The 26595-nt window shown below is 41.7% G+C and overlaps 1 protein-coding gene across 2 annotated transcripts in view; it reads right to left on the minus strand.

The window, feature by feature from the left end:
• Positions 1–26595, minus strand: part of znf462 (zinc finger protein 462) — a 56338-nt gene that overhangs the window by 23779 nt on the left and 5964 nt on the right. Inside the window, exons 1-3 of one of the 2 annotated variants that reach the window (XM_082541571.1) lie at positions 25288–25412; positions 5741–5991; positions 291–5488 (exon numbers count right to left, since the gene is read on the minus strand). In XM_082541571.1, coding sequence (XP_082397697.1) covers positions 291–5488; positions 5741–5951 — 5409 coding nt within the window. In that variant the 5' untranslated portion in view covers positions 5952–5991; positions 25288–25412. Of the gene's footprint in view, positions 1–290; positions 5489–5740; positions 5992–25287; positions 25413–26595 lie in introns of those variants that run through there. The other variant, XM_082541570.1, reaches the window with a different exon arrangement.

Raw genomic sequence — 26595 nt, forward strand, 5'->3', positions numbered from 1 at the left:
AAGGTAGCTTCTTCTACCATTACTTTTACCGTTTACTGCCAATGAAGTGCAGGGGCAAAGCCACCCATTAGCTTTAGCACAATGCCACAAATGGTTGTTTAAAAAAAAAAAAAAAAAAAACAGGAGGAAGCTTCCATCTTACAAGAAGATGAAGAACACAGGTAGAGCATTGGTATGTGACTCTCATGTAAATCACAGTATGCCATCACACACATTAATGGTAGGTAGAGAATTCTATTACGCCTTAATTCTTTCTTTGATGAGATTTCGGGACGACTATGTTTGCTCACCTTCTCCTGTTTGCTCTCAGGCAGCTCTGTGGCTTTCTGCTTGCTGAGGAGCTGCCTCCTTCTCTCGTGCCTCATCGCCTTTTTCTGAAACTCCTCATTGTGCTTCAGGAGATGTTTCGCAAGAGCGGGGAGATATAGGAACTTAAGCTCACAGTGAGAACACCGATATAAATCGGGATCCTCGTCCCAGAGACCAGGAGATACCACAAAGTCCCGCTTCAAGTCGTTGCAGTGGTGGTTGTTGTAGTGCATAGAGAGCAGCTCGCCGGTGCTAAAAGACAACCTGAAGCATTTCAGACACTTGAATGGCAGCCAGTCCACATCTCCATCCTGCTCAGGTTCGAGCGGGACCTCTATCACTTCCTTATCGTCCTCTGCTGATGCACTTGCGGCAGTCTTTTCGGGTTCTTTGGCATAAATGACAGTGAAGTAGCGGCCGAGTTTGCTCGAATGCTGCTTCTTAGGGAAGACACCCGGGTGGCGTTTAATGTAGTGTGAGACAATGCTCTTCCTGCTGAAGGCCTGGAAGGGGCAAAGAGAGCACCTCCGTCTCTCCACAGCTAATCGCAAATCTTCGCTCATTTCTGAATTGTCCCCTTCAGTCGGCGGGGGTGCCATCACTTTGTTCACCTTTTCATTCATAGTCTTCGAAGCAGCCAGACAGTGGGTGTAATAGGCATCGATATCATGCCGCTTCTGGTAGTGTGCTGCCAGGCCTTTGCGTATGGGGTTTGTGTATGAGCACAGAGCACATTTGAAGACGTTATTTTTACCCTCCGGCTGAGCACGGACGTTGTTGTGCTTGATACGGTAGTGGCGAGCGATGCCCTTCCTGGTCGAGCAGAAGTATTTGCAGAGCTGACACTTGAACACAGCGTGTTTTTCTGTCTTATTGATGGGTAACTGAGAGAGGGCAAGGTCCAACTCACTGACCTCCTGGACTTTTGCTGCACTTGATATATGACTTGCGCTGCACTCACCTGCTAGCTCTGTTTCTTTACCAGAAGAAAAATGAGTCAGAGAAGGAGAGAACATGTCGGAAGCAGACTGATTGTGATATTTCTCATAATGGATTTTGAGTTTCTCCAGAGTCCCATGTGTATACGGGCACATTTTGCATCTGTACGCGCCGTAGCCCTGCCTTTGAGTTTTGAACTTGTCGTCCCCTTCGTGCAACTCTGTGATTTGCTCTATGTCGTCTGCAAAGTCTTCCGCTGTGACTTTGACCAACGGGTGTCTTTTCTGATAGTGGGTGAGGACTCCGTGGATCCGGGAGTTCACATACGGACAGTGGCGACATTTATACACAGAACTGGGGTTGAGGTCTGCCTCCTGTGCAAAATCTGCAGCTTTCACTTTCATGCCAGGGTGCTTCTTTCCATAGTGGGTGAGGAGGCCATGCAGACTGTTGTACTCTGACAGACATACAGTACACTGATAAGGATTGTTAGAGATGGAAAGGCGTGGGTGGTGAGGCTGGGGATTGCTTTCTTGAGGTGGGGTGGCAATAACCAACGGGCCGTCATCTTCAACAGTCTGGCAATTCAGAGGCGTCTGCTCTTTGGAAACCTGCTGTTGGGCTTTTTCAGTTGAGCCGTTTCCTTTGATTATATCCAAAAGCACGGATTCGTCCCCTTTGATAGCCCAGGGGTGGACCGCCTGATAGTGATTGGTGATGTCCCATATTGTGCAAGCCTCAAAGGCACAGTCCCTACACTTGTAATGTTTTGTCTCTGCATTGCCTCCCTGTTGGGTTGTCTCAGGCCCAGCCCACAGCTTGCTGGCCATGTATGTGTAATCAACATTATGCTCAGGGTGGCGTCTTTGGTAATGGAGCAAAAGACCCTGGGGTTCAGCATGGGAGTAAATGCACCACTCGCAGTGGTAGCCAGCCTCCAAGATACCATCTTGATAAGCCCAGTGTAAAATTGTCATGGCTGTGGCTTTCACAGTAGGGTGCTCTTTCTTTAGGTGCTTCTTCAGAGCATAGACGTAGGGAGATGTGTAGGAACAGTGCCTGCACTTCAGGGAACGCAGAGGTGTAGTGTTTTCAGGGTCTGGAGGAGCTGGGACAGCGGCAGACGAGGCGACGCTGGACTGAACCATCTGCGCTCGCTCACGTTGACTCCGGACGACTGCAGTGTGGCGGCGCACAAGGTCAGCGTTGGCCTTGGTCTCCCTGTGCTTTTTCTGATAGTGAATAAGCACGCCTTTTACAGTGCGGTTGCCGTAATCACAGTGCTGGCAAAAGAACAGCTCATCCTCGCCTTTCTCACCACTTCCGGGTTTGGGGCTCGAGTTATTAGATCCGTCGTGACCGTTATTTTGAAACTGCTTCATAAACTGCTTGGGTGCTGCAATCTGTAGCTCATCCATGAGCTTCATCAATCCAGGGGTAGGAGCGCCATGTTTGATGTATTTCGCTGTCACTTTCACCTCCGGGTGTCTTTTCTGATAATGGACCAAAACACCAACAACAGATCTATTGCTGTACACGCAGTGCTTGCAGTAATACATTTCTTCATCTGATCCATAAACTGCTGCACTTGATTGTTTTGGAGTCGAAGACATGCTGGTGTTAAACGAAGAGTTGGCTACAGGCTGTGACTGATCCACTGAGATGACCTTCATGGTTTTCTGTATACGGAAATAAGACGCCTTTTGCTCTGGGTGTTTCTTCTGGTAGTGGACCAGAACAGAGTGCATATTGGGGCTTGCAAAGGAGCACACGTCACAATCGTAGACGACAACATTGCTGCCTTCTTTGAGAGGTTCTGGGTCAGCGCTAGCTTCAGGGGATTTGGAAACCGCTTTCTGCACCGGGCTTGAGGTGGACCTGGGCATCGAAGTGGGAGAGTTAAAATTTTTCGGTCCCGAATTGAGTATTTCCCTCAGAGTCTGTGATTCACTGCTTTTGTGGGACTGCTCTACAATATAGCTGGAAAAGATCATGGCGTTGTTGATTTTCACGGTGGGGTGCATTCTTTGGTAATGGGGCATTAGGCTCCTCACGTTAGGGCTCGTGTACGAACAAAACCGGCACATGTATAAGAGATGGGGCTGGTTGAAGTTGAGCACATTGCTTGCTTCAGGGTGGTGGTCCATGTAGTGTTGGTGCAGATCGTTGTAATTTGTGTATTCGATGTAGCACTCTAAGCAGCGGAAGACTGCACTCTGGTCTTCAGGGTCCAGGATGTACTTAAAACTAAACTTGATGTAAGGGTGCATCCTCTGGTAATGGGTGCTGACGCTACGAGCCGACTTGTTGTGGTAATCACAGTGTTTGCAGTAGAAGCGTGTAATTCCAGGATCCTCTGAATATTCCATGTTCTCTTGGATAGCACTGTCACTGGCATCAGCGGAGATATTTTCACTATCGTCCGAGAGAGTCAGCGATATGGGGATGTTTCTAGGCTTGGACCTAGGGTTGCTTTTTCTTTTCCCTATTCTGCTGCCCTCATTAGAGCTGGCAGAGTCTCTTGCATAAAGCTGCTGTGTGTTGTAAGCAAAGACAGAGTTGTTTTCATTGTTTCTCCCCTCATCAGCGCTGGCATGATTTTCTCCCGCGTCTTCATCATCCATGTCATCCAGATTAATGACGGTGTCCTGCTGGCTTTGGCTTATCTTGCTTTGAAGGTTACTGGCAATTTCATCAATTCTGGTTCTCTTTTTGACTGAGGACAAATCCAAAGGCAAGTCATTAATGGACTTCCTGGCTCTTTTCCCTGTTACTAAGGGCTTTTTGGTGGCAAGCCCTAAAATGGGGGTCTGGGTTTTTTGTAGGAAGATTGGAGAAGCATCTACTTCAGAGTCTGGCTGGTCAGACAGCTGGGCTTCAAAGACAGTGGAGTCGAGGTCATCACAGTAGGAATGCTTATGCTGCTGGTGGACCCTCAGACCTTTCAGGGTGGTGGTGGAGAAGCTGCAGAGGGTGCAGCGGTGAGGGTTCTGCTGGTCATTTGGTGTGCTGGTTGTCTTTTTCCCATTGACTTTAGAACTCACGTTACCCTCATTAACTGGCTCTGCTGCGCTGTCATTCTGAGGTCCTGGGCTATCACCTGTCAGGTCCAAGGTTTCTAAATCTGAAAAATTGTGGCTCTGTTTGTGTGTGCCTAGTTTCAGAGGGCTGGTGCAAATAAATGGGCACTCATCGCATTTGTACACCGTGGCTTTTCCAGAGAGGTGAATATTTTCAATGTGGCGGGAGATGCTCCGCCTGTGCATGGTGAGGAAGGAGCAGAATGGGCACTGAAATCGGTTCATGTACTTTCTGAAGGGAATTCCTTTAGTTTCCAATAATTTATTATCTTCATCTGTTAATAGCTGCTTTGCATCTGCGGACAGGGTTCCAGTGTAGCTGGGATCGTCCATATCACCCAGCTCTTCGTCGTCGTCATCGTCCTCTAAGCTGCTCCTCGAGTCTTCCTCATTGAGTAGGTTGGTGTCCATAGCTATCGCACTGTTGGGGACATCGGATGATGCAAACCTCTTGGATAGGATAGAAGAACCTGTGCTGTTGGGTGTAACTGCACTTATCTGTGCATATTGAAAGGATGAGATCTCTGAGGTGGACTTCTCCCCTGTGTTTTCTGGTGTTTTTGCTACAGACTCCTCCTTTCCGCCAACATTAGCACGGGAAGAGGAGGGAGAATCCGGTTTGGGGGAGCTTGCACTTGCTTGCTCTTCCACCTCTGCAATGCAGGAAACTATCTTGACCTTGTCACTGTGCTCCTTCACCACATGATTGGTCCAGCTGTCCTTCTGGTTGGTCTGATAGTCACACCACTCGCAGGCAAACGTTCCCTTCATGAGCTCAGTAGCAGAGTCCGATTTCTCACCGCTTTCATTGCACTCCGGGGGATCTCCAGCACTATCCGAAGGAACTTTGTTGTGATACATTAGTTGGTGTTTCATTATCCGTGCTTTCCTTGGGGACTTATATGTGCAATACTGACAGGAATACACTTTTGAATGGTCACTGTGCATTATGACAGTGTAGCTGGGCTGCTTTGCAGTCTTTGAGGAGACACTTGCATCCGAATCTGGCTCTATGACATTATGCACCTTTTTGGTGTGGTTTCTTAAGAAAGACTTTGATCTGAAGTAACGGACACAGAACTTGCACTGATAAAACTGCAGATGAGTTTCAGCTGTTGGCTTTTGTGATGTTTGGTTGGGACTGTCAGTAGAGTTGGGGCCTAAAAAGAAAGAAAAAGAAAGAAAAGAGAAAGATTATTAGACACATGCTGGAAAACAGTAAATTATTTTGTTGTAATTTCTTTCCCTTTCTGTTGTTTCTGCTGATAAAGTCCATCCACAACTCTTTACATTACCCAACTTTGTAAAATGTATGATCACCTTACTTTGTAGACTTCTTTATAACAGACACAGACATGATCCTAATCCTCAACAAAACAACAGCAACATCTAAATGAATGTGGTAGGCATACTCATTCCAGATTTAGGAGGCGTATAATCCTTGTCATCTTTATCATCATAGTCCTCTTCTTCTTCCTCGTCTTCATCTTCATCTTTCAGGGAATCAGACTCATCTGCATCTGCAGGCTGCAGAAAAACAGTGTGCACTTCCTGTATGTGAGTCTTCAAGTCGTCGTATGACTCGGCTCGGAAGTCACAGCCATCACATTGCAACACCTCCATTATTAAAACTGGGGAGAACTCCCTGGAAAATCAGGGAAACCTGCAAAACACAAAGAGAGAAAATCATGAGGACACAGAACCTTTTTTAAGAAAAGCCAAAGTAATATAAAACAATTGAGCTGACACTTTCACACGTGAGGTCAGGGCCCGAATTTTGTCAGACAGAAAGTATATACAGAGAGAGTCCAGTCCTAGACTTCAGGGCTGTCATCACCCTGTTCACTGCATTAAACATGCTGTTCCATAAAAAATGAGCTCAGTGATGATCTGATATGATTATCAGTGATGATTACTGCTCCTTGAGCAAAGAATAATCAGGCGCAGGAAGGTACACACACCTTCACCAAATAACAACACTACGAAAGAAAAAAAAAAAGAGAGAGAGAGAGAACAGACGCTTATGTGTATCAGCTCAAAAGATATGCTCCAAATGCAAACCCTAATTTCATAGCTTAAAGGACTCAGCCTAATAGAACCTCCTTTCCATTTTCACCTGTTACACTGTGAGGGGATATGTATTGGATAAAGTGCCACCTTTGAATGCACCTTTCAGGACTGCTTTGAAATGACACAATTAAAAGGACCAAAATCAATGGAAATGCCACCGAATTATTATTTTTTAAAAAGCAAAAAAACTGCAATAAAACAAGTACAGATAACAAAAAACAAACCCCAAAAAAGACACCCCCCCCCACCCCCCCCAAAAAACAACCCAAAACCCCACAAGAAGCAAAGAAATAAAAAATTTATCTGTTCTCCTTTTGATAAAAACCCGCACGGATCAAGCGCCATAAATTCACATACAAATATTATCTATCGCTAAAATGACAGGAGATGACACAAAGCAAACAAAACATGACACAGAGGCAAATCAGCAGTCGCCGATGTTATTCTGAATACTAAGAAGGTTCCTTTTTTTTTTTTTTTTTTTTTTTGCATAGCATCATTCCAAGAACAATGGAGGGACTGAGGAGGGATTATGGGCTGATTTGTCCCATTTTTATTACCTTGGGATAAGCAACAGCTGGAGAGCAGCTCCACAGCTCAGTATTTAGAGCAGACTATTCCATCAGATTGTATCAACTGCTCTGAAATAAGATTGAATGAATCAACTAAGAAATGATGGCTTTATGTCTTTGGGCTTCTCTGTAGTTTGGACATAGCCAGTAAAATGAAAGCTGACGGCGTGGCCGTTATTTCAAATCTCTGTCATTGTGGCTCTCTGATCACCAGCAGTGATTTTTCCCCCCCTCAAAACTACAAAAAACATGTAGCTGGCATTGGTTTTTGAAGAGCTGGTTAAAAGGGCAAAGTTTACAGCCTTTACTCTAGAATTAAAACACATTCAATCTGATTTTTTCTCCTGAACGCAGCAAATTAAATGACAGCAAAGTTTTTCTCTAACATGTTACATTTTTTAGGATGAGCTTCAAAGTGGGTTCATCTTTTCAGTAAATGTAACTAATATGTGAGCTATATGGTGTTATGGTCCACATAACCCCAGAAAATCTGAGATTCTTTTTTAATATACAAGTATGGTTCATTCCATAAATGCCTGAATACTGTGGGCAGATAAGGTTAAAACTGAGGTTTACTACCAGGCAGCAATTGATTTAACAAAGAAAAGGCTGTGTGTCAGCACACGTAGACGGGAAAAACGGAAGAATTCGTCCATGAACTACTTCTGCTTTCATAAAACACAAGCTGAAGCTTTTGTCCTTTAACATGACTGCAAAATCTGTGGAGCAGATCTTAACATGAAACATCTCAGAACCTGAAATGAAAAAGAAAGGATTTCTAAAATCAAAAGACAGAAAACTTGTGACAAAACTGAGATAAACAGACCGTTTATCTCAGTTTCTCACTTATTAAAAAATAACTAGTTTTAATAAGTGAGCAAATAAAAGCAAACTATGCCACAAATCGACGGTTAAGAGATTACATTACTTTGGTACTAAATCAGCACCTCTGTGGCCTGATTTCAACAGGAACTGTATAATTTGAATTTACCTAAGCTGACATCTTTGGCAAGTTTCCCAACCAAACTGCTTGTGTCCAAGGACAGGGCACACAAAAAACACACAACCAACAAATGTCTAACAAGTATGGATGAGTAAGGTTGTGGTGTGGGAGTTTTTAGGTTTGTTCAACACAACCGGCATGGAGCCGTTTCACAGAACAAGACACACCCTGCTGTGCAAACAGCAGCTCCTCATGCTGTTTCTATATTTCAGGATGATTACACCTTCAAACCAAAAAGAGTTTCATGAAAAGTACCTGGAACATTTCAGGATGGATTAAAGCACCTCTGAAAGCACAGGTGGCCCTTCCTCACTGCCTGCTTGATGAAGTGCGATGAGTTCCCTTTGTTTTTCTACAGCACTGCATGTCCGCAGGATGGATAAAAAAATAATAATAAAAAAAAAAAGACTAAAACAACAATGAAAAAAAAAAAGAGAAAAAAAACCACACACACGGGAAGTTGTGCACACAAGTGGTATGTACACAAATGAACACCAAACACAAACACACTTTGCGTACACTGCACGCCACTTCTGCTCGAATCTGTTAAAAGTGGAAGAGATGAGAAGCCCCAGACTATAACAAAAGTGCTCTTTTGCACAATTTATAAATTTTTTTCCTGTCTTTATTGTACAACTTTGCAGTTTAATAATGACGAATGACAAGTGACGTTCCCCACACTACTCCCTGGCTCGATTCACAAATGGACGTCAGGGTTACAATGGACTGTATGCCCGTGTCTGACATCCCAGGAAGACTACTTTGGTATGCACTGAGTTAAATGTAACCCTTTTGGTCTTACCAACGGAAAAACATTTTCAAGCTGAAAATCAAGCCTCTTTTCCAAGACCCACTTCTTTGCAATGACTATTCATTTGTTTTCTATTAGGCGACGGCCAAAGTGTTTTGAATATATTCAAAGAAGATTAATGATTCACACTTCCAGTGTGACCCTTGTCGATCCCTTGTTGTTTTAATAAAATAAATAAATAAAAGAAAATAGTCTACACTGCACTGTTCTTGGATGTCTGGAATATGACTAAATCCTATCTTACTGCTGTACTTTTTGTCATTGAAAGAAATAAAAATATATGACTGGCACAAAATAAATAGTATCCCATAAACCTAAAGCCTTGAATCTAAAATTTTTTAAAGCAAAAAAATATATATAAAAACAAATAGACTAGTAAAATATTAATCTGCTTAGGCCTGTTCATTTGAATGCTGCAGTGCATTAAATGTCTACAACACGACTAAATTAGACCAAGAACACCACAGTTGAAATTTGTGGGCATGGGTCTGGAACAGATGACTAAACACCGAAATCAGGTCATGTCAACTAGCGATGTACTTTGGAAAAAAACCAAGACAAGTACTGTTAACCAAGTATTTAGAACAACGTGAATTTAAAAAATAAAGCACAGTCGAATCGTGCCTTCACCAGATGGAAAAACCATTCATGGACACTTCATCTGAAAGTAGATATCAGCAGCCAGAGATAAGACATCCGAAGCAACATTAGTAGCCTACAAATGATCACTAAACGCTCCACGATGTGAAACCATAGAAAGTCAAAAAACTGACCTGTCTTTCAGGTCTTAAATGTTACGGCAAAGCAGAAGCGCCTTAAACCTGCTTTATTAACAGCCACTAGGGGGCGATACACATGGTTACAAAAAGACATCCAGTTCTATGTCTGACTGTAAACCTGCTCTTACAGACTTTATAGACTCAGTCTCTCATTTCAAGTCATACAGATTTTGTTTTTCTTACAAAAAGTTCATATTATATTAAGATTTATCAAAGCCTTCATTGCACAGGCATTATTGCATGCAACTACCTGACAAGTACCAGTTGCGAGAAAAAGTAGCACTCACGAAGGCCAACAGACTGGTCAGTGACCCTCTGGTAACCTGGATACTAGGGACCAATGGGCACAATTAGTGGTCAGTGGTTGCTGGCAGTGGTAATATTAAGTTGGTTCACAAAGAGGTATACGAAACCACACCACAAACCTCTACACAATTGCTTTGGTAGCAGGTTGCACCAGTTGCCTGTGTGGAAGATGCAGATTTTCTTGCCAGCCAGTTGCAAAGGTCGCGCCAAGTGGAAACGTGAAGAGTACAATGCAAATCAGAAATGGAAGCTGTACGCTATTAAAGTAAAAGTTGCGCCTTTGGAAATGTTTTAGCAGTAAGGTACAGCTTTTACCTTGAAGGTGAATTTTCTGTGAAACTTATAAGCAAGTGTTTGCAGACAAGTCTGCATCTTCCATACAAACTACCTGCAATCACAGCACTGGTTACCATCTCTATGGTTTAGGACGTTAGCCAACAAGGAAGCAGTTTTACACTCAGGCCTGCCCGCTACATCCATCTTGCATACAGTGTGTGTATGGAACTGAGAGGGAAATAAAAAGCAATACACAATCACCCTATATTAACCTGTGTTAAGTGGAGAATTACACTTATTTTAGGAAAGGTCCAAAAAACCATTTGTTGCTATTGGTTTTTTCACACACCCCCCCCCCCCCCCACCACCCATTCATGAGTTCAATTCTGAAACAACAACAATTGAAAAAAGACAAAAAAAGAAAAGAAAACTAGTATAAAGTATTTTAAGTGAAGAAAAAAAAAATACTTCCAGTGTAACTGAACTACTAGAAGAAAAAAAAGAATTATACTTCTACTTATATTTATTATGTCAGGTTTAAGTTGGATAGCTATCTGTGAAATGTAGTTTCAGTAACACTATCGTTTTCAGTCCCCCCACTCTCACTCCCACTGCAATTCAAATGAGATCCAGCCAGAGACAGTTGGGAATCCTACCGTGCTTCCCACACCCAACTGACCAGCCAGTGGAGTGCTCCACGAGAGCCAGCCAAACTGCCAGCATGTCCCTGAGCAACCAGGGGAGCCATTGTTGTTCAGGGTCAGGTTACAACTTCACCACGTGGCCCCACCCTGCTCTCTTGGCAGTTCACTGCTGTTTTGAACAAAGTTGTCTCCTAATGAAGGGTTCCTTGACATGGATATCAAGAGAATCCCGTTGGAGAAGGAGGGGAGAGAGATGGCCAGGGAGGAGAGTGGGAGAGAAATAAAAACAACCCTTGTACACAACCAGAATTTGCCTCAGAGTTCACTGTGTCTTTTCAGGCAGTCAGTCCCTGCACCACACCAAGTTAATGGGTGAGATTGTGTAACTGCTTTCATCTAGTCAGCTGGGGCTCTAACAGACAGCGACTGAGCTGCTCAGATCCTCCTCTGAGCCGAGCTTCAAGGGCAGCCATTTTAGGAGCTGACTATGTGCGCTTAGGTGTTCAGCCAGCACACAACATGGACCCACAGATCTGATCCTCTTCCTCAAAGGCAGGCAGCCTGTCGCTGGAGAGCTGCTGACAGAAATCTATCTGCCAGATGTACAGTACTATACCCGAGCTCTCTGCCCACACGGCTCAGCAGAAAACATCTCACGCTCTTGCCAGCCTGACTTTGTGCAGTCTTTTCATTTCTCGGCGACATTATCTCTCACATCAAGAGATTCTCGGAGAAATGCTGGATGTCCCTCTCTAAAAGGAAGAAAGCGGAGGTCAGAGCAAGCGGCATCCACCGCCACTCTGCGGAGCAAAATACGGCAAAAGCATTTTGCGGAAGCCGCCAGCAACGTTCCACAAGGGGGTCTAAAAATGTGAGGCATGTCTGAACTTCTTTATCTCAGAGCGCTCTGCAACCCTGAGCCCTGAGGAGACAGGGGCACACAGAAGCAAAAAGGGAAGAGCAGATCTGAGAGGGAAAGGACGAGAAGGGAAGGGAAGGGTGGGAGGCGGTGAAAGTGCATGACGGAGCCACCTGGAAGACCTTCAGTGCAAGCAAAAGAGGACAAAGCCATCAGACTGGGCTCCCCAGATTCCAAAGTCTACTGACATTTGTTAATCACCAACCGGTCTCACTGCATTGGCAAGCTCTGCCAGCAGTCACACCCTCTACTCAAACTGGCTTACAGCAGCTGCTCTGTCTGAAAGAGGGCCTTTGAATAAGCCAGCATTAAGCTGATTAGGAGTACAGAGGTTTGTCCTTAACTGTTGGTTAGCGCAACCATCTCATGCTGTCTGTGAGAGAGAAGTCCACAGATGTGTTAAATTATTATATGGCATGCATCCTGGCGACAGAGAAGTCATCTGGCAAGCAAGGCAGGATGTGCATCTCGTCAACCTGCACATCCTCAATAATTAATGACCCAGTGAATGAAAACGACAGCCTGATTTTTTAAAGGGGAAAAAAAATGATAGTGGCAATAACAGCAGGTAGCCAGAATCATGGAAATGTATTTATTCGTGTTTTCTGCAGAGTTTAGATGACCACAACAGAGAAGAAATCAATATGTTTAATTTTAGAAAATTTTAAAAGCAGAGAGACAGAAATGTGTAGGAAACCACACAATACTCCAAATCCTGATCTCTTTAGCCCGCAGTGCTTCACCAGGGTTTACCCAGAAGAAAAAGGAAAAGCCGGAGAAAGATCTCATTGTGTCTCGCAGAGGAGAAAACGTTGCGTCATGATACCAGTGAGAATTTGGCCTCTTGCACAAACAAGAGAAAGAGAGATCTGGAGATCAAGATGTCTACTCCCATCCTCTGATGTCAGCGGACCCGGAGAACTCAAGACACCGGATCAGAGTGTGTGCTTTAAGAGTTTCTCAAACACAAATAGCACGCAACATCTAACACAGCTATGAGTAACTCATAAAATAAACAAGTTACTGCCCGTCACAGGTTTGAGGGAAAACAAAGCAAGACGCTGAAATATAAACAATAAAATAAACATGGATTCAACTGTCGAGCTTCTCTATACAGATGTTTGTTTGCTACATGGGGCAAAGATTACAGAGATTATCGAGGCGTATTATGTCATCTAAATCTAATTTACCATTAAAATATAGTTTTTTCCTGGTATTTATTATGAGACACAGTAAATGTAAAGTTTGATTTTCCCATTCGCACTCCAGTTGTGGAGGTAATGGACCGTGATGCTGCTTACAAACCACCAGAAAAATCAAGAAGAAGAGCAAAATGTTAGCAAAGGTAATATTCACCAGAGCACACTCAGCAAATGAGTGAAAAACAGTGAATTTGTCAAACTCAAGCACGTTAATAGTAGTTAAGTAATGGCCAAACACAGCAGCAGCAGGAGCAGACCATTCACAGCCATGTCTTAGTTTTCAGGATTACAATAGTTGCTTTGAATGTTTGGAACTAGCTTAAGAACCTGACATAAATCTTCTTCACAGCAGTGATACTTCAGTTCGTCTCATTATTGCTACCTTAGTGACTCTGTCACAACACCCAGCCAGTTTTAACAGCCTTTAGTAACTTTTTCTAAAAATGCACCAAGCGTCATATGTAATGTTTCCATCGTGTAATGGTTAGCACATTTGCCTCCTTGCCAGGAACCACACCCAGCCTAAGGGTTCACAAGGTACACCTAGCCACAAATCTAGTCCAGATAAATGAGACGTTAGAGGAAAAGGAAATAAAATTCAATAAAATCTGCACCTTTCCATCCCTCCTTCATGAGCAGTCTTTCTACCCTGCCAGAAGTCACCTCTGAGAAGTAGACCTTTTTCTTACTCATTCAGCGTGCTGCAGCACCCAACACCGGTACAACAACATCACCAGCGGAGCTTTAAATATTCACAGTTAGCTACCACTTTAGCAAGCAGTAGTATATCGAAAATAATGGAAGAGACAGTGTACAAAATGTACCTGCAGTTGCAAGATTATATGCATTGAGCAGAAAACCATGCTGAGCTGTCGCTGCTTAACAGCAACTTGCCAAGACTGTTAAGTTTACACCTAAAACATCAAAAACCTTGCATCAACTTGGACATATCGGGCGTACAGCAGACTGCAGTGACTCTCACTAATAGAAGATTAGTTCACCCAAGTGAAATCTTTGCTTTATTTTATGGGGGTTTTTTTCCACAAGGAGTCAAATTTTGCAGCTCTTTGCTATGATTGTTTTATCATAAAGCCACAGAGCCACAAGAGACAAGACTTCTGCTGCACACCACTACAAAACAAGCAGGTTCATAACCAGCAGCGTCTGCATGCTGGCACACTGACTCTGTGAAAATAACTCATATTTATATCCAATGATAGGTTTTCACAAGGATGACAAAAAGACTGCCTATACAAAAAAAAAAAAAAAAAGAAAGAAAAAAATCAGTAATCTCTTCTTCAACATTTTCCTCTCAGTAGTCTATACACACCTGTCTTTTGAACATTATTCATGAAATATGGCAGGTTGCGGCAGAGTGCTGCTGCAATAGAAAGATTTAATCAAGAGTATTAAACAATATGATATTCAGCCAAAAAGAATGAATCTGACAATGAGAACTTAAATTCCAACGTTTATCTCACAAGTTTGCCGTCAATCTTGATATATGCTTGCTTTTTTCTTTAAAGAGTTGGTCATACCAGATTTTGACTTTTAAGTTTGTTAGAATTACACAACTTGGTTTTTTTTTCTGAAATATTTCATTTTCATTTATATGTGCACATTTCAATAAGTCACTGGCAGAAGATAAAGAAATGAGGGGAGGCTCGAGGGTTCTGCACAGTACTATATAAATCACTGTAACTAGAACCTGAGTTGAATTGAAACAAAGTGAAGCTGCAAGCACATCATGCACACCGACATACAGCTGAAATAAACCTTTTTATTAGTTTATCTGTTTACTGATTGTTTGAACTGTGAAATCCAAGGAGAGCATGACCATCAAAATCTCTCTATGAATTTTAACCCACTTTTCCCTGCATATCATGTCAGGTTCTGTGATATGTTTATGCCTTCTTGCACACACAGCATGTTTAAGATGTCTACCCAGAGACTTTGAATGTTCTTCAATTCAGGGGACTATGAAGGCCACTCCAAAGCTTCAGCCTGAGTTTCTTTAAGTAGGTCATGCTAGATTTTAAAGGTATGCTTTGGAAACTCGTCTCGATGTGGGAACCTGTCTCTTTTCAGTTTCACATTTATTTTTATTTTTTTTGAATGACTGCATGACTGACGCATCCAGACTGTTCTATATTTAAGTGCAATCCAATCGTCCTCATATCTGTGCAGTGTTGTCTGTTGCAATGGGTTACAGACAATGCTAAAGCAGAATATTTCTTCTCCCAAGCTAAACAATTGGCAAGCTATACGCAATTTAATCTTCATGCGTCCACCGTTTTCCAAAATAACGTGCTTTTGCAGGTGTTTTGCATGCTTCCCATGTCGATTTTTGTGAGGTTTCCTGATGACTCTTCCGTGTAGACCCTGTTTTTGCAAGCAGCTCTATACAGAGGAATGGTGCCCCGATCTCATGTGGGAAGGTTCAGCTGACACATTCAATACAGATTTTGCTTTTTGCATTTTTCTAAGTCCCGACTTCCTCTGTTAAGAGAAACTACTCACCGGGCTTTTTTTTCAGATCCTCAATTATTAATTCAAATGACGATTCTTGAGCCATCTTACAAGTCTTGACAAGTCAATGACTGTCTAGTTATTCCCTAAAGCCTTTGGTAGTTGTGTTTGGGGTTTTTTCCACATGAAGAAAGTTTAAAAATGTAGTCAAATTTAGTCAAACACAACTGCAGCACTGTGAGGCCAAATGAACAAATGGATCAGACACTTGGGAGAATTATGACTGGCATATAATATGTAAGAAAATTTTAACTGCAGCTGTAACTTTTCATCTTGGTTTTAATTCAGGCAATACTTTTTAAACGACACCACCATTGTGTCCTCAGGCTTTCAAGCTTGTCTGATGAATTTAACTGTTAATCCTATCAGCTCTAAAAGATGTTGCTGACAGGCACCGTTTAAATAACAATAATGGGCTACAAATAACAGGATTTGATATTTAACAGAATTCTAAGTAGTGGATGAGTATGGGTCAGTTCATCATTTATTATCGAATTATGCCTTAAGCATTTTTCCCCCCTGCTCCTTTGCATGCTTTCCCGCTCATCTTTAATGGAACATATTTTAAGTTTAGTAAACATTGAACTACAACATTTGTTTCTGAATGGGGCACTTCTACTTACATGTCTAAATCGACACAGATAAAATATAAAAATCAAGCATGTATGTATACAGACTGCTTCTGCAAACATTAGTGAAAGAATGGGTCACTCTCAGGAGTGAATTCCACCTTGGTACCATGAAAGGATGCCACCTGTGTAACAAGCCCAGTCGTGAAAGTGAAAGCGACTGGGAAATGACAGCAAGTCAGACATGAAGTGATAGGCCGTGTAAAAGCACAGAGAGGGATCAGGGGATGTTGAGTGTGCAGAGGTTGCTGACTTCCTGCAGAGTCGGTTGCCACAGATCTCCAAACTTCATGTGGCCTTGAGATCATCTCCATGTGTAGAAAGCTTCATGGAATGAATTTCCATGGCTGAGCAGCTGCATCCAAGCCTTACGTCACCAAGTGCAATGCAAAGCGTTGGATGCAGTGGTGTAAAGCACTGCATCCGCCACTGGACTCTAGAGCAGTGGAGATGTGCTCTCTGGAGTGACGAATCACTCTTCTCCATCTGGCAACCAAATGGAAGAGTCTGGGTTTGGCAGTTGCCATGAGAACGCGACTTGTCTGACTGCACTTTGCCAAGTGTAGAGTTTGGTGGAGGGGAGCAGGGGGGTTAACAGTGTGGGGTTGTTTTTCAGAAGTTGGGCTCGTCCCTTTAGTTCCAATGAAAGAAACTCTTCATGCTTCAGCACACCAAGACATTTTAGACAATGTCATGCCTCCAACATTGTAGGAACAGTTTGGGAAGCATCAGCGCACCAAACGCAGCATCCATAAAATCATGGATGAGTTTGGTGTAGAAGAACTTGACTGGCCTGAGTCCTGATCTCAACCCATGGAACACCTCTGGGATGACTCAAGTTTATACAGGAATGAGGGCATTGTGAATGAATGTATGGTTCATGATTTTGCTTGGAAAAAGAAAAAGGATTTTGTCTCCATTTTCATCTCAGTACATACACATTAAATTTTTTTTTTTTTAGAAGACCTCTTTCCTGCCTAACAGTTCCTTAACATTGCAAGTCAGTCTTTATAAGTGGAGGCTCAAATTATCTTCGTGAAATCAACTGATGCAAGTGTGGGTCAAGTCAAGCAGCAGCAGGAAATATTTATTTTGGCACCAAACTGTTAAACCTTTTCTTTACCTGATACTGTGAGACTTTGAAACCAGAAAACCAACAATGTAAGGCCTCAGATTCATTTTTTGCGGTCATATTACACCTGTTCACGCACTGTAATCATTAGACGGAGTATTAGATCCCGTTGGTCTTTTATTGTTAAATTATTTACCAGCTGTTTTGACACAAACAGGAAAACCAGCTCGGCTGATGTAAAGCAGTAGTGACTTAATGAAGCTTGGCAGTTTGATGATGATGAACCATATTTAAATGGACAAACTTGATTTGGTGCCTAATGTGGTGGAGAACAGTTAAATAAAAAAAATAAAAAAAACATCTGAAGCTCCTATTTAAATTAGACTGAAACTTCCTGAAAGCAAATATTTGATGCTTAATTAAATAATTCAAGCAAAAATGCCAGTGTATATACCGTGACGATTTGCTGACTTGCTCGATCATATTTGAGATTATATTGCCTGAAAACAATGCAACCAATCTAAAAAATGTCACAATTTGCTTTTAAGAAACTGGAAAAGGTCCTTCTCACTTTTTTCTAACAACCTTGTAGACTAGAGATCGCCTAAAAGTGAAACAAATAATGGTTGTTATCTTTCAGCAATGTGCACACAAAAGTAGGGGGTATATTAATATATTAAGAGCTCATGTTACCTGGCATATGTATGTTGAAAAGAGCAAAACTGAAATGGACAGCTTTAATGAACCGAACATCCGAGAACTTTTTTTTTTTTTTTTTTTTTAAATCTCTACAGACTTGTCAGGAGCACCTTTAAACAAACAGCCTTGTTGCTTACCAATCGGACATGGTACATACAGATGGACAATGGGATAAATCATGAATCAGTACCATGGTGTTGGAAGACTTGTTACAGCAAGTCTGATTTGCTTCAGCTGCTCCTTACAACTTAAAGGATTTAAAGGATCTGCTAATTTCTCACTGTCAGATACAACAGGGCACCTTAAATGCCTTATAGAGTCCATGTGGGTTTGATTAGATTATGGCAGCACTTAATAGACCAACATCATACTAGGCAGAGGTGATTAGAAGCTACTAAACTATAGACAACATTGACTAGTTCCCCTTTTATTAAAAAAATTGAGTTAATTGTTTAATGGGAAGCACTTTACAGACAGCATTTAAGCTTTTTAAATTATGACAGTTCCACTTAAACTTGCATGCGTTTGAACGTAAAGGCAAAATAACAAAGCGCAAACGACAACCCAGTTTTTGGAAAAACACAAAGCTCCCACTAGCACTGAGACTGCTCAGTTGCATATAGAGCCACCACAGACACTGACTAGATGGTCAGGACAACTGACTCACTCCTTCCACATCTGTGGGAAATCTTAACATACTATTTTTATATTTTTGTTAGGGCTTTAGCAAATCCCATTAAAACGTATCTGTTAAAAAAGGCCTGTTCTGTGATGACTACCTTTTCCGCCTTAACACAGCTCCCTACTCAACTATTAACAACCATTGCTGCTTTTACCATGTGTGCGCTCATGGCGTCAGAGCGAAAAAAATGGTCCTTGAGCGACCTATTGTAGCAAGAACCAACACAAGAGCTAAAAGAGAGCAATCATTGGATTTCAGAATTTTCACATGGCTCAAAATAAATTGATTTGTTGTATAACGGGTGCATTTAGAAAAAAGTTACTCTTTAAGATAAAACACTTTATTGTGAGGCCCAATAAATATGGAGCTGATATATCGTACGATATTAGCTTTTAGACGATATTTCAATTTTGGCTTTTATAATGGGCGATAAATGAAAATTTTGAAAGTACATAAAAGACGAGAGAAACACCCTTCAACCATGCTATAAGTGTTGATATTAACACCACAAACGACAACCAGCGGCCCGTATACTGGATTTTCTTAATAATCAAATATCGTTATCGGTTTTAAAAATCCTGCATTTTGGGGGGTTTCGTTTATTTTTTCCAAATTTTTTAAATTAATGCATTGCAGTAGCGAAAACTGATTTGCTAAACGTTCATCGTAATGACTCAAAAAGGTGATATGTCACTGATATGTTGACAGCGTATCATAATAGCAGGTAAAATGTTATTTTAAAGAAAGGTTAACAGTGTTAACAGTGTGATAAAGCCACACATTTATCAGTTAATTTAATTTGTTAGGGTCAGCAAACACAGGATGCTACAGGCCCTGAGACAGCAGCCAAAGGGCAGCCAGGAAGCATAATTAACATTTGTACTGTCAGCTTACATGCACCCATATGCGTCTAAATTTACTGCACTGCACACACACACACAACAATCACAAAGATTACACAGCATAACATCCTAAAATACAATGTGCAGAGTTCCAGCAGCAACTTGTCTCAGACTTTTCGTGGTGTAGCTTCACCTGAAGGTCTCAACAAACAATAAAACCATGGGGTGTGAATATGCCACAGCGCATTAATCCCCTGAAAAGGATCAAGAATTACTTTGCATGAGCGTTGAAAGTTGCCTTGGTTCATTTTGGAAGGGTGCCCTCAAATACAACCTAGAAATATAAGTCGGGCTTGAAGAACGAAAAAAATTTGCATGCAGCTTAGAGTTTTGTTGCTGCACAGTTGAAGTTTTATCTGTTGGCAGTGTAGCAGACAACAACACTGGCTCAAAACAGAAAGGCTTGTCCAACCTGACTGACCTTCTCAGTCCAATCACAGAAGATTTAACATACTGAAAGACAGAAAAAACACTGTATAGTAGTTTCCTTTTGCATAGTAAAACTCTAATGTAGAGATCCTGCATGTAGGGGCTGTGCATCGCTAATGTGGGATTGATTACTGATTGCTTGCACCTAAAGTTGCGATGTGCTTGTTGGTTCAACACTTAATCTAATGTGTTTCAACAACCACATGATTTTTTCTATTAAATCTGTTGCCATCATTGATGGTGCACATTGGAGGACTCTTGGCAACTTATCATGCAGAGTGATTGCATTTGTTTTTAGTCAAATGTCTCACCTACTGTTTTGGTATTTAATGCAATTTCTATTTCTCACTTCAGTAATCAGTTCAAACCTGGCATGACTTTTAACATGAAACAGTCCTTATTTTAGCACGGGACACTGTCATTGTATTTAGCTAAAAGTAACTGTGTGAAAGTGCAACCTCAGAGCTAACTCTTTCCCACCAATGTAGTCAGTGTTCAAACAATGTGATGATTTCCACCAAAAAAACAAAAAGAAAAAACTGGTGCCCAAAATCTGTCACCAGTGTGGCACCACAAAAAAGTGTTGAGTCCAAAGGTGGAATAATTCATCATTAACTATGGAAGGGTTTTTTTCCTACATTCAGCACCAGTTTAAATGACTGGATAGACCCAATAAGTGAGTGTGTTCAAATGTTTGACAGGTACCAACAAGCATGCAACTGGTTTTAGAAACTGATGAAGTGAAAGCTGGTTCTGAAAGACACCAAACGCTCCGCACTTGCACAGCTGCACCAATCCAAAGTTGGAAGAGATGTAATAGATGAAGTAATGAAGTAATCTCTTTTGTAACATATTTGTTACTAGTTTACAGCTTTGGGCACAAAAAAGGCACTAATAAATAACACAAAAGTGCTTCCAAATAATATTAGCACCAAATCATTATGGTGGATGACCACTGTTTGCTTTTGAAACAGTACCAGTGCTTAAGCATACTTTCTTTCTGGTTTGTAGAATGCCCTGAGCAACTTCAGGAACTTCAGCAGTCTTCCTGTGAATTTAGACTGCTTCAGCCTCTTCATGTAATCCCAGGCTTACTCAATGTTGTTGAGGTCTGGACTCTGGAGTGAGGTGGGGGTGGGGTGGAATGAGGTAAGTGTGCACTACCGTCTGTTGCAGAACTCCTTGTTCTTCTTGTTGCAGAAGATAGCTCGTTTATGCTCTGGCTGTATATTTGGGGAGCTGCAGGATATATTTGGGACTTGCTCAGATATCCCGACTGATTTCACAGTCTGGAGTTCTTGAATAGAAATACCAAAACAGAAAGTAGCAACCCCATATATTATACTCAAATTGGTGCTCCTGCTACTTTGGCAGTGTTGATAATTAAAACAATGACATTGATAGGTTTAAGCAACCTGAATCTGACAGATATTTATCTTGCCACTATATTACTGATGAGCATATCTGTCTCGTTACAACAGCTTGTGCGATAAGAGCAGTTAGTTGGACACTGACCTCATTCTTCTGTGCCTGTGATCAGAGCACAGAGCTTCCTTAAATGACGTGATCACATGATCCTACTCATTTGAGGAAGTCTGAATGTGCCGAGATGAAACATCGATCCCACCTGGCCGATCAATGAACCAGGCCTTTTCAGAGAAGATGTGAGGAATCAATAATGTTCAGTATGAACATTTTGTCATAACATTCATCAGACATCTGCTGGAATTGAATGAAAGGGATGGGGAAGGGTATGAAAGGCAACAGAAAAAGGGCTGAAAATACATCAGCAATGCCACCACGCAATGCTCTTCCTGTCGAGTATTAGCATATATTTGAACTTAAATATTCTCTGTCACATTTCTGTTCAGTTTTAGTTTTGGTTCTAAGAAGACAGTGTTTTTTTTAAAATAACAGCGCGGTTTGACCAGCATTATTACTCAGTTTAGGAAAAACCAAAAAAAGAAAAAAAATACCATAATAGTCATGGCATTTCTATCATGTTTCAAATGAATCAGCCAACTCTGCAGAGTCTAAAAGTCACAAACATCTTCCAGAACACCAGAAATCCACCACATTGTCATGAGATATGATCAGCTATCTGACTAATAACTAAAGGAGAAGTCACAAAGTCAATGTGTTTTCAGACCACACCCATCTTTAAACACGGCTATAATACTGACCTCAGCTACCCACCTGTACATGGTGCCATCATGCTGACAAAATCTGTCGTCAGGCACACAGACCTATAAACACATGCCAAAGTACCCAGGAGTGGCCTTTCTACTAGTTCTGGCTCTTTTGGGCTACATTTTGCAACGGAGCCCTAAACACCAAAGCCTGAAAACAACACCATAATCACCATTGTGGCTGATAAAAATGCTGGGTGTAAAATCTGAGAAGAGATCTGTTTCAGGAGGTGTATGTATATATATATATATATATATATATATATATAAACAAACCATAACCAGCTAAACAGCATCTCTCTGACCAAAGACATTCTTCAGCCTTACTTGGTTTGATTTGACCGGCAGCTGATAATGACTAATATCACGTAATGTCCGCCAACATAAGACTGAGATTCTCCTGCCTTCCTAAAGTCAGTTTTTTCCAAAGACCCCAGGAATATTTTCAGTCAGAGTCATGATAAATATTTCTATTTACATTTTCTCTCAAAATCTTCTGAATTTATTCTCTCTTCCATCTACACAACAGCTGTATAAAGGTTTTGACCTGCACTCTGAAACGTACCACTCCTCCATATTTGGCGAGTAAGATCAAAACATTCAACCTTGATTTCATCGGACCACAAGTTCCATTTCCTGTCATGGGAATTAACCACATGCTTGCAACATTAAAATGTGCCTTTTGGAGAAGAGAAATCTTCATGCCGCTGCCCCGCAGAGAGTTCAGAAGTGTGCAGAACACATGAATCTCTTGCTAACTGCATGTTGTGGACAGACTCTGCTATATAGTCCTTCAGATATTTTTAGCTTGCTGCTGGCCTCTTGGTAGTTTTTCCTTTTGAGCTTCCTCTTTATAAGTGTCCATCATAGGAAGATGACCTGATCTACATGTGGTCCTCATGGTTCTATAATTCCTTCCATGACATCCATCTATGCTGTGTTTCAGAGAAAACCTTCATCTAATTTTTTACCTTTTTTCCCCCCATCTGAAACGTTACTTTTTTAGCATGCAGGCTCTTTATGCTTATTAACTGCACTATTTTGACGTTGGAAAAATCAGCTTTTTCTAATCAGAATGAACACAAGCAACACTGGACCGTACATCAGCACAAGTCTCAAAAACAGCAGACAAAGCAGAAGTAGCCCATTTTTGCATAGACAAACAGCAGTCATTTGTGTCTAAACTTTAACTGCAATTGAGCAGAATGAATGAAAAGCAGTGAAGATTTTTGTGAACATCCAGCTCAGTAATCCTGGTTTGTGTCAGAGAGACTGCTAAATGCAGGTGCAGAGCCTTTCAGACGCTGCAATCCAGCAAGCTTTGCTGATCTGCCGCAGCCTGACCTTCACGAGTGTCACATTCAAAGGGCGTAAAAGAGAAACAACTCATCGCAGCAGGATCAGGCAACCCTTAAGGATTCTGGGTAACTGAGAAGATCATGTAGGCTAACCGCCATACCGTTAAGATGACTAAAGGGAAACCAAATGAAACACAAAGATATGTTTTTCTAGTGTCAGTTGATAAAGGTTTAGAAAATCGTTACTGCTCTTCAAACTGATTGCTATTGCAATACACTGCACGCAGTTACAATAGTATCACAATACAGCATGATATCTGTGTAACTAAAGAAGAGCAAACAACGTTAAAAAACTGCAAAAGCCCGAATTGTGATGTTATTCAGTGGCTTCTTCACATTTTCCCTCTGTGAGTTTTACTTCTAAACCGCAAGTTAGTTAACTTTTTTGCAAGCGGCACCGTATCAGTTATAATGCACCAACTCTGAACAATAAAACTGGAGGAACAAGTTTTTTTTATACAATTATTAATACTGGCCTGCACATTTATATTGAAATCGTGCTGAAAGAGGAAGCTCAAGAATACAACATCTGGTCCCAACTCGCCACACGGTCAAGACATTAAACAAAAGGAAGACACGCCACCTTTGTAATAAATGTCAGCAACGCCCCCCCAGTCCAGAGATTTTGATCTCTGGACCTCAAAGTATTTGAGTGACTGAAGCCTTCAAGCAAATCCTCACATCAAAAAGAGGAAAGTTGGAATTCTTTTAGCACGGCACCTAGTTGGAATGCTATGATGAGCCCAGAATAACTTTCTCTTTCAAAAAAACTAGAAGGAAAAAAAAATCAAACAAACACATGCACATTTATAGCAAAAAGCTTGACCAAGAACAAGTAAACATAAACTGAACCACGAAAACAGTTTCAAATGCAGACCTCAATAAGAAGAATAAAAGAAAATATCAAGCATACTTTTTCTTCTTCCTGTTTTTACTTTCTAGTTTATGTCAGTCATGTATAATACAAGGTCAGACAGCGCCTGGATCAGCCTGTCTCTCTGACACGTTACCTGACATCACCCATCACCAGTCACTTGGCCTTTTCCATTTAACATCAGTGTACTTGCTGACCTCTATATAGACTTACTTTGCAAAGCAAGACATTCCCTTTGTCAATCAAAAGACATCCAACTTGCCAAATCCATGTCTCTCTAAAGCTGCATTTGAACAAAAAAAAAAAAAAAAAGCAAAAGAAGAAGAAGAAGAAGAAGAAGAAGCAGCTGGCCATCATGGTACAAGTAACCTTGCACCAAGGGTAGCCTTTGTGCTTAGCAAAGGGCTCAGATTGTTCCTTCTGAACAGGAGGACGACTGCAGAGCACTCAGTAGTAACATTTGGTCCTTTTTTTTGCACAGATGATAATGACCGAGCAGATTAGGAAGGGACAAGCATTAATGGTTATCTGCTGTGAGGCTGCCGTCTTCAGGTTGTCATGGTGAAAACTAACCAATAAGAAAAAAAAAATACAAGTCCACTTAATATGCAGCGCTGACACTCTTTTAAATCTCGTGAATTTGCGTTTTAATCACGAGCCTGAGAGATATTTATGTGACCTTCAAGGCTGAAAGCAGCAAAACAAGGGTCTGGTAAATCCCTCAGCTTGAGCCTGCTGGGTGTGAAGGTTAGATACCGAGATACCGAACACTCTTACACAGACACTTTCTTCATTCCTACAAACGAAGCCAAAACATAAATCCCAACTGATTCCTTCCTAACCTGTTACAGGTCTGTTTAAAGCTAAAAAGCACCAAAATATATATTTTTAAATAGCTATTAATAGAAATCAGAACCCGGGAGATCAAGTAGGACAGCAGATTAGAAGATAAGAAACAGAAGCAAGCAGACACAAACATGGCTCGAGTCCTCTGCCTTCTTTTAGTATAGTCACCTCACTTGGCTGCTCTCTCGTCTCTCTCTCTCGAGGCTGACAGAATTATCTTCTGCATCAGAGCTGAGGCTGGGCCAACGCTCAGCACAGAGGACTCCATTTCACACAGCCAGCCCCACAGTGGCCAAGGAGACACGCAGCCAATCATGCTGGAGAATCAGTGGTATGGCCATCCACCATTTTGTGCTCCTCAAGGTCTTTGACTGTCCTGCTCAGCTGAGTGGAGCTGCCTCTGCTTGCTCTGCTATCTTGTTACACAGATGGAAGTGTTTAACTTTAAGAGCGCAGACCTGAGCAAGCTGCTTCCCCTCCTGTCGGTTCCTCTGCACGCTGTCATTGCAGTCAGCGAGAAAAGCAGAAGTGAAAAGCGTGGTTTTGTGAACTGCAAAGATGGCCTCCTGCGAACCTGCCTTTTGCTGTTCTTCCGAGGGTGAAGACAAGAGCCCAGATCTGATTGTCGTGCATCTAAAACGTGGCTCCTTCGACCGCCCGGTCGAATACACTTTAGAGGCGATGTCGCGTCCTGAACCTTCTGCGAGCGACATCATACTTATATGGGCGACCTAACGTGGTCTAATCAAGATTTCCATGAAAGAGGTTAGAGCTTCTTTTCTACACTGAAAAGCATAAGAGAGGAAAACTTGGGGCAACCCTCAGCAACACGATTAAATATTCCATCCAAAAATGATTAAGTGCACAATTTAATTAATAGCCTCAGGCGTGATTATTTTTACAATTTTATATGGGAATAAGTAGATATTTTTGGTTTTCTCGAGAGGTTTCTTCCCTTGAGCTTAAAAGAGAAAAAAAAATCCTGACAAAAGATGTGGTGTACACAAGTAGGCTAGAGCAAAAAAAAAAGAAGTTGTTCTGCACACAACACATAAGTCAGACACATGAGCCTGAAGACATGCTTGAGTCAGATCTCTCCAAAGTGAAACATAAGGGTTCATGGGCTAAACAAACAAGAGTGGGGCAAGTGAAGGACAGATCTTGGAGAGAAACCAGGAAGTGTTTTTCCACAAGGACAATTAGGTCCAGGAAACCTTGCATTCCGTGCAGCCTTGAAGCCCATCTCTCCTAGGAAACCATTTCCTGACGTAAATCAATCCACTGCTGTCTCAGATAAATCGGCATCATCTCACAAAAATTGTCCATAAATGACCCCGAAGTTTTGCTCTTGAGGTACCAAACTTTACAATCGAGGGAAATGTTTAGTATAACTGAAATGCCTACTTACTGTCAGGAAAATTACCCTCAGCTGGAGGCTGAGGCTGGAGGCAACAGGAATTTTACTCCTGTTTTTCC

Source organism: Aulonocara stuartgranti, assembly GCF_965226115.1.
Source record: "Aulonocara stuartgranti genome assembly, chromosome: 7".
Lineage (NCBI taxonomy): Eukaryota > Metazoa > Chordata > Actinopteri > Cichliformes > Cichlidae > Aulonocara > Aulonocara stuartgranti.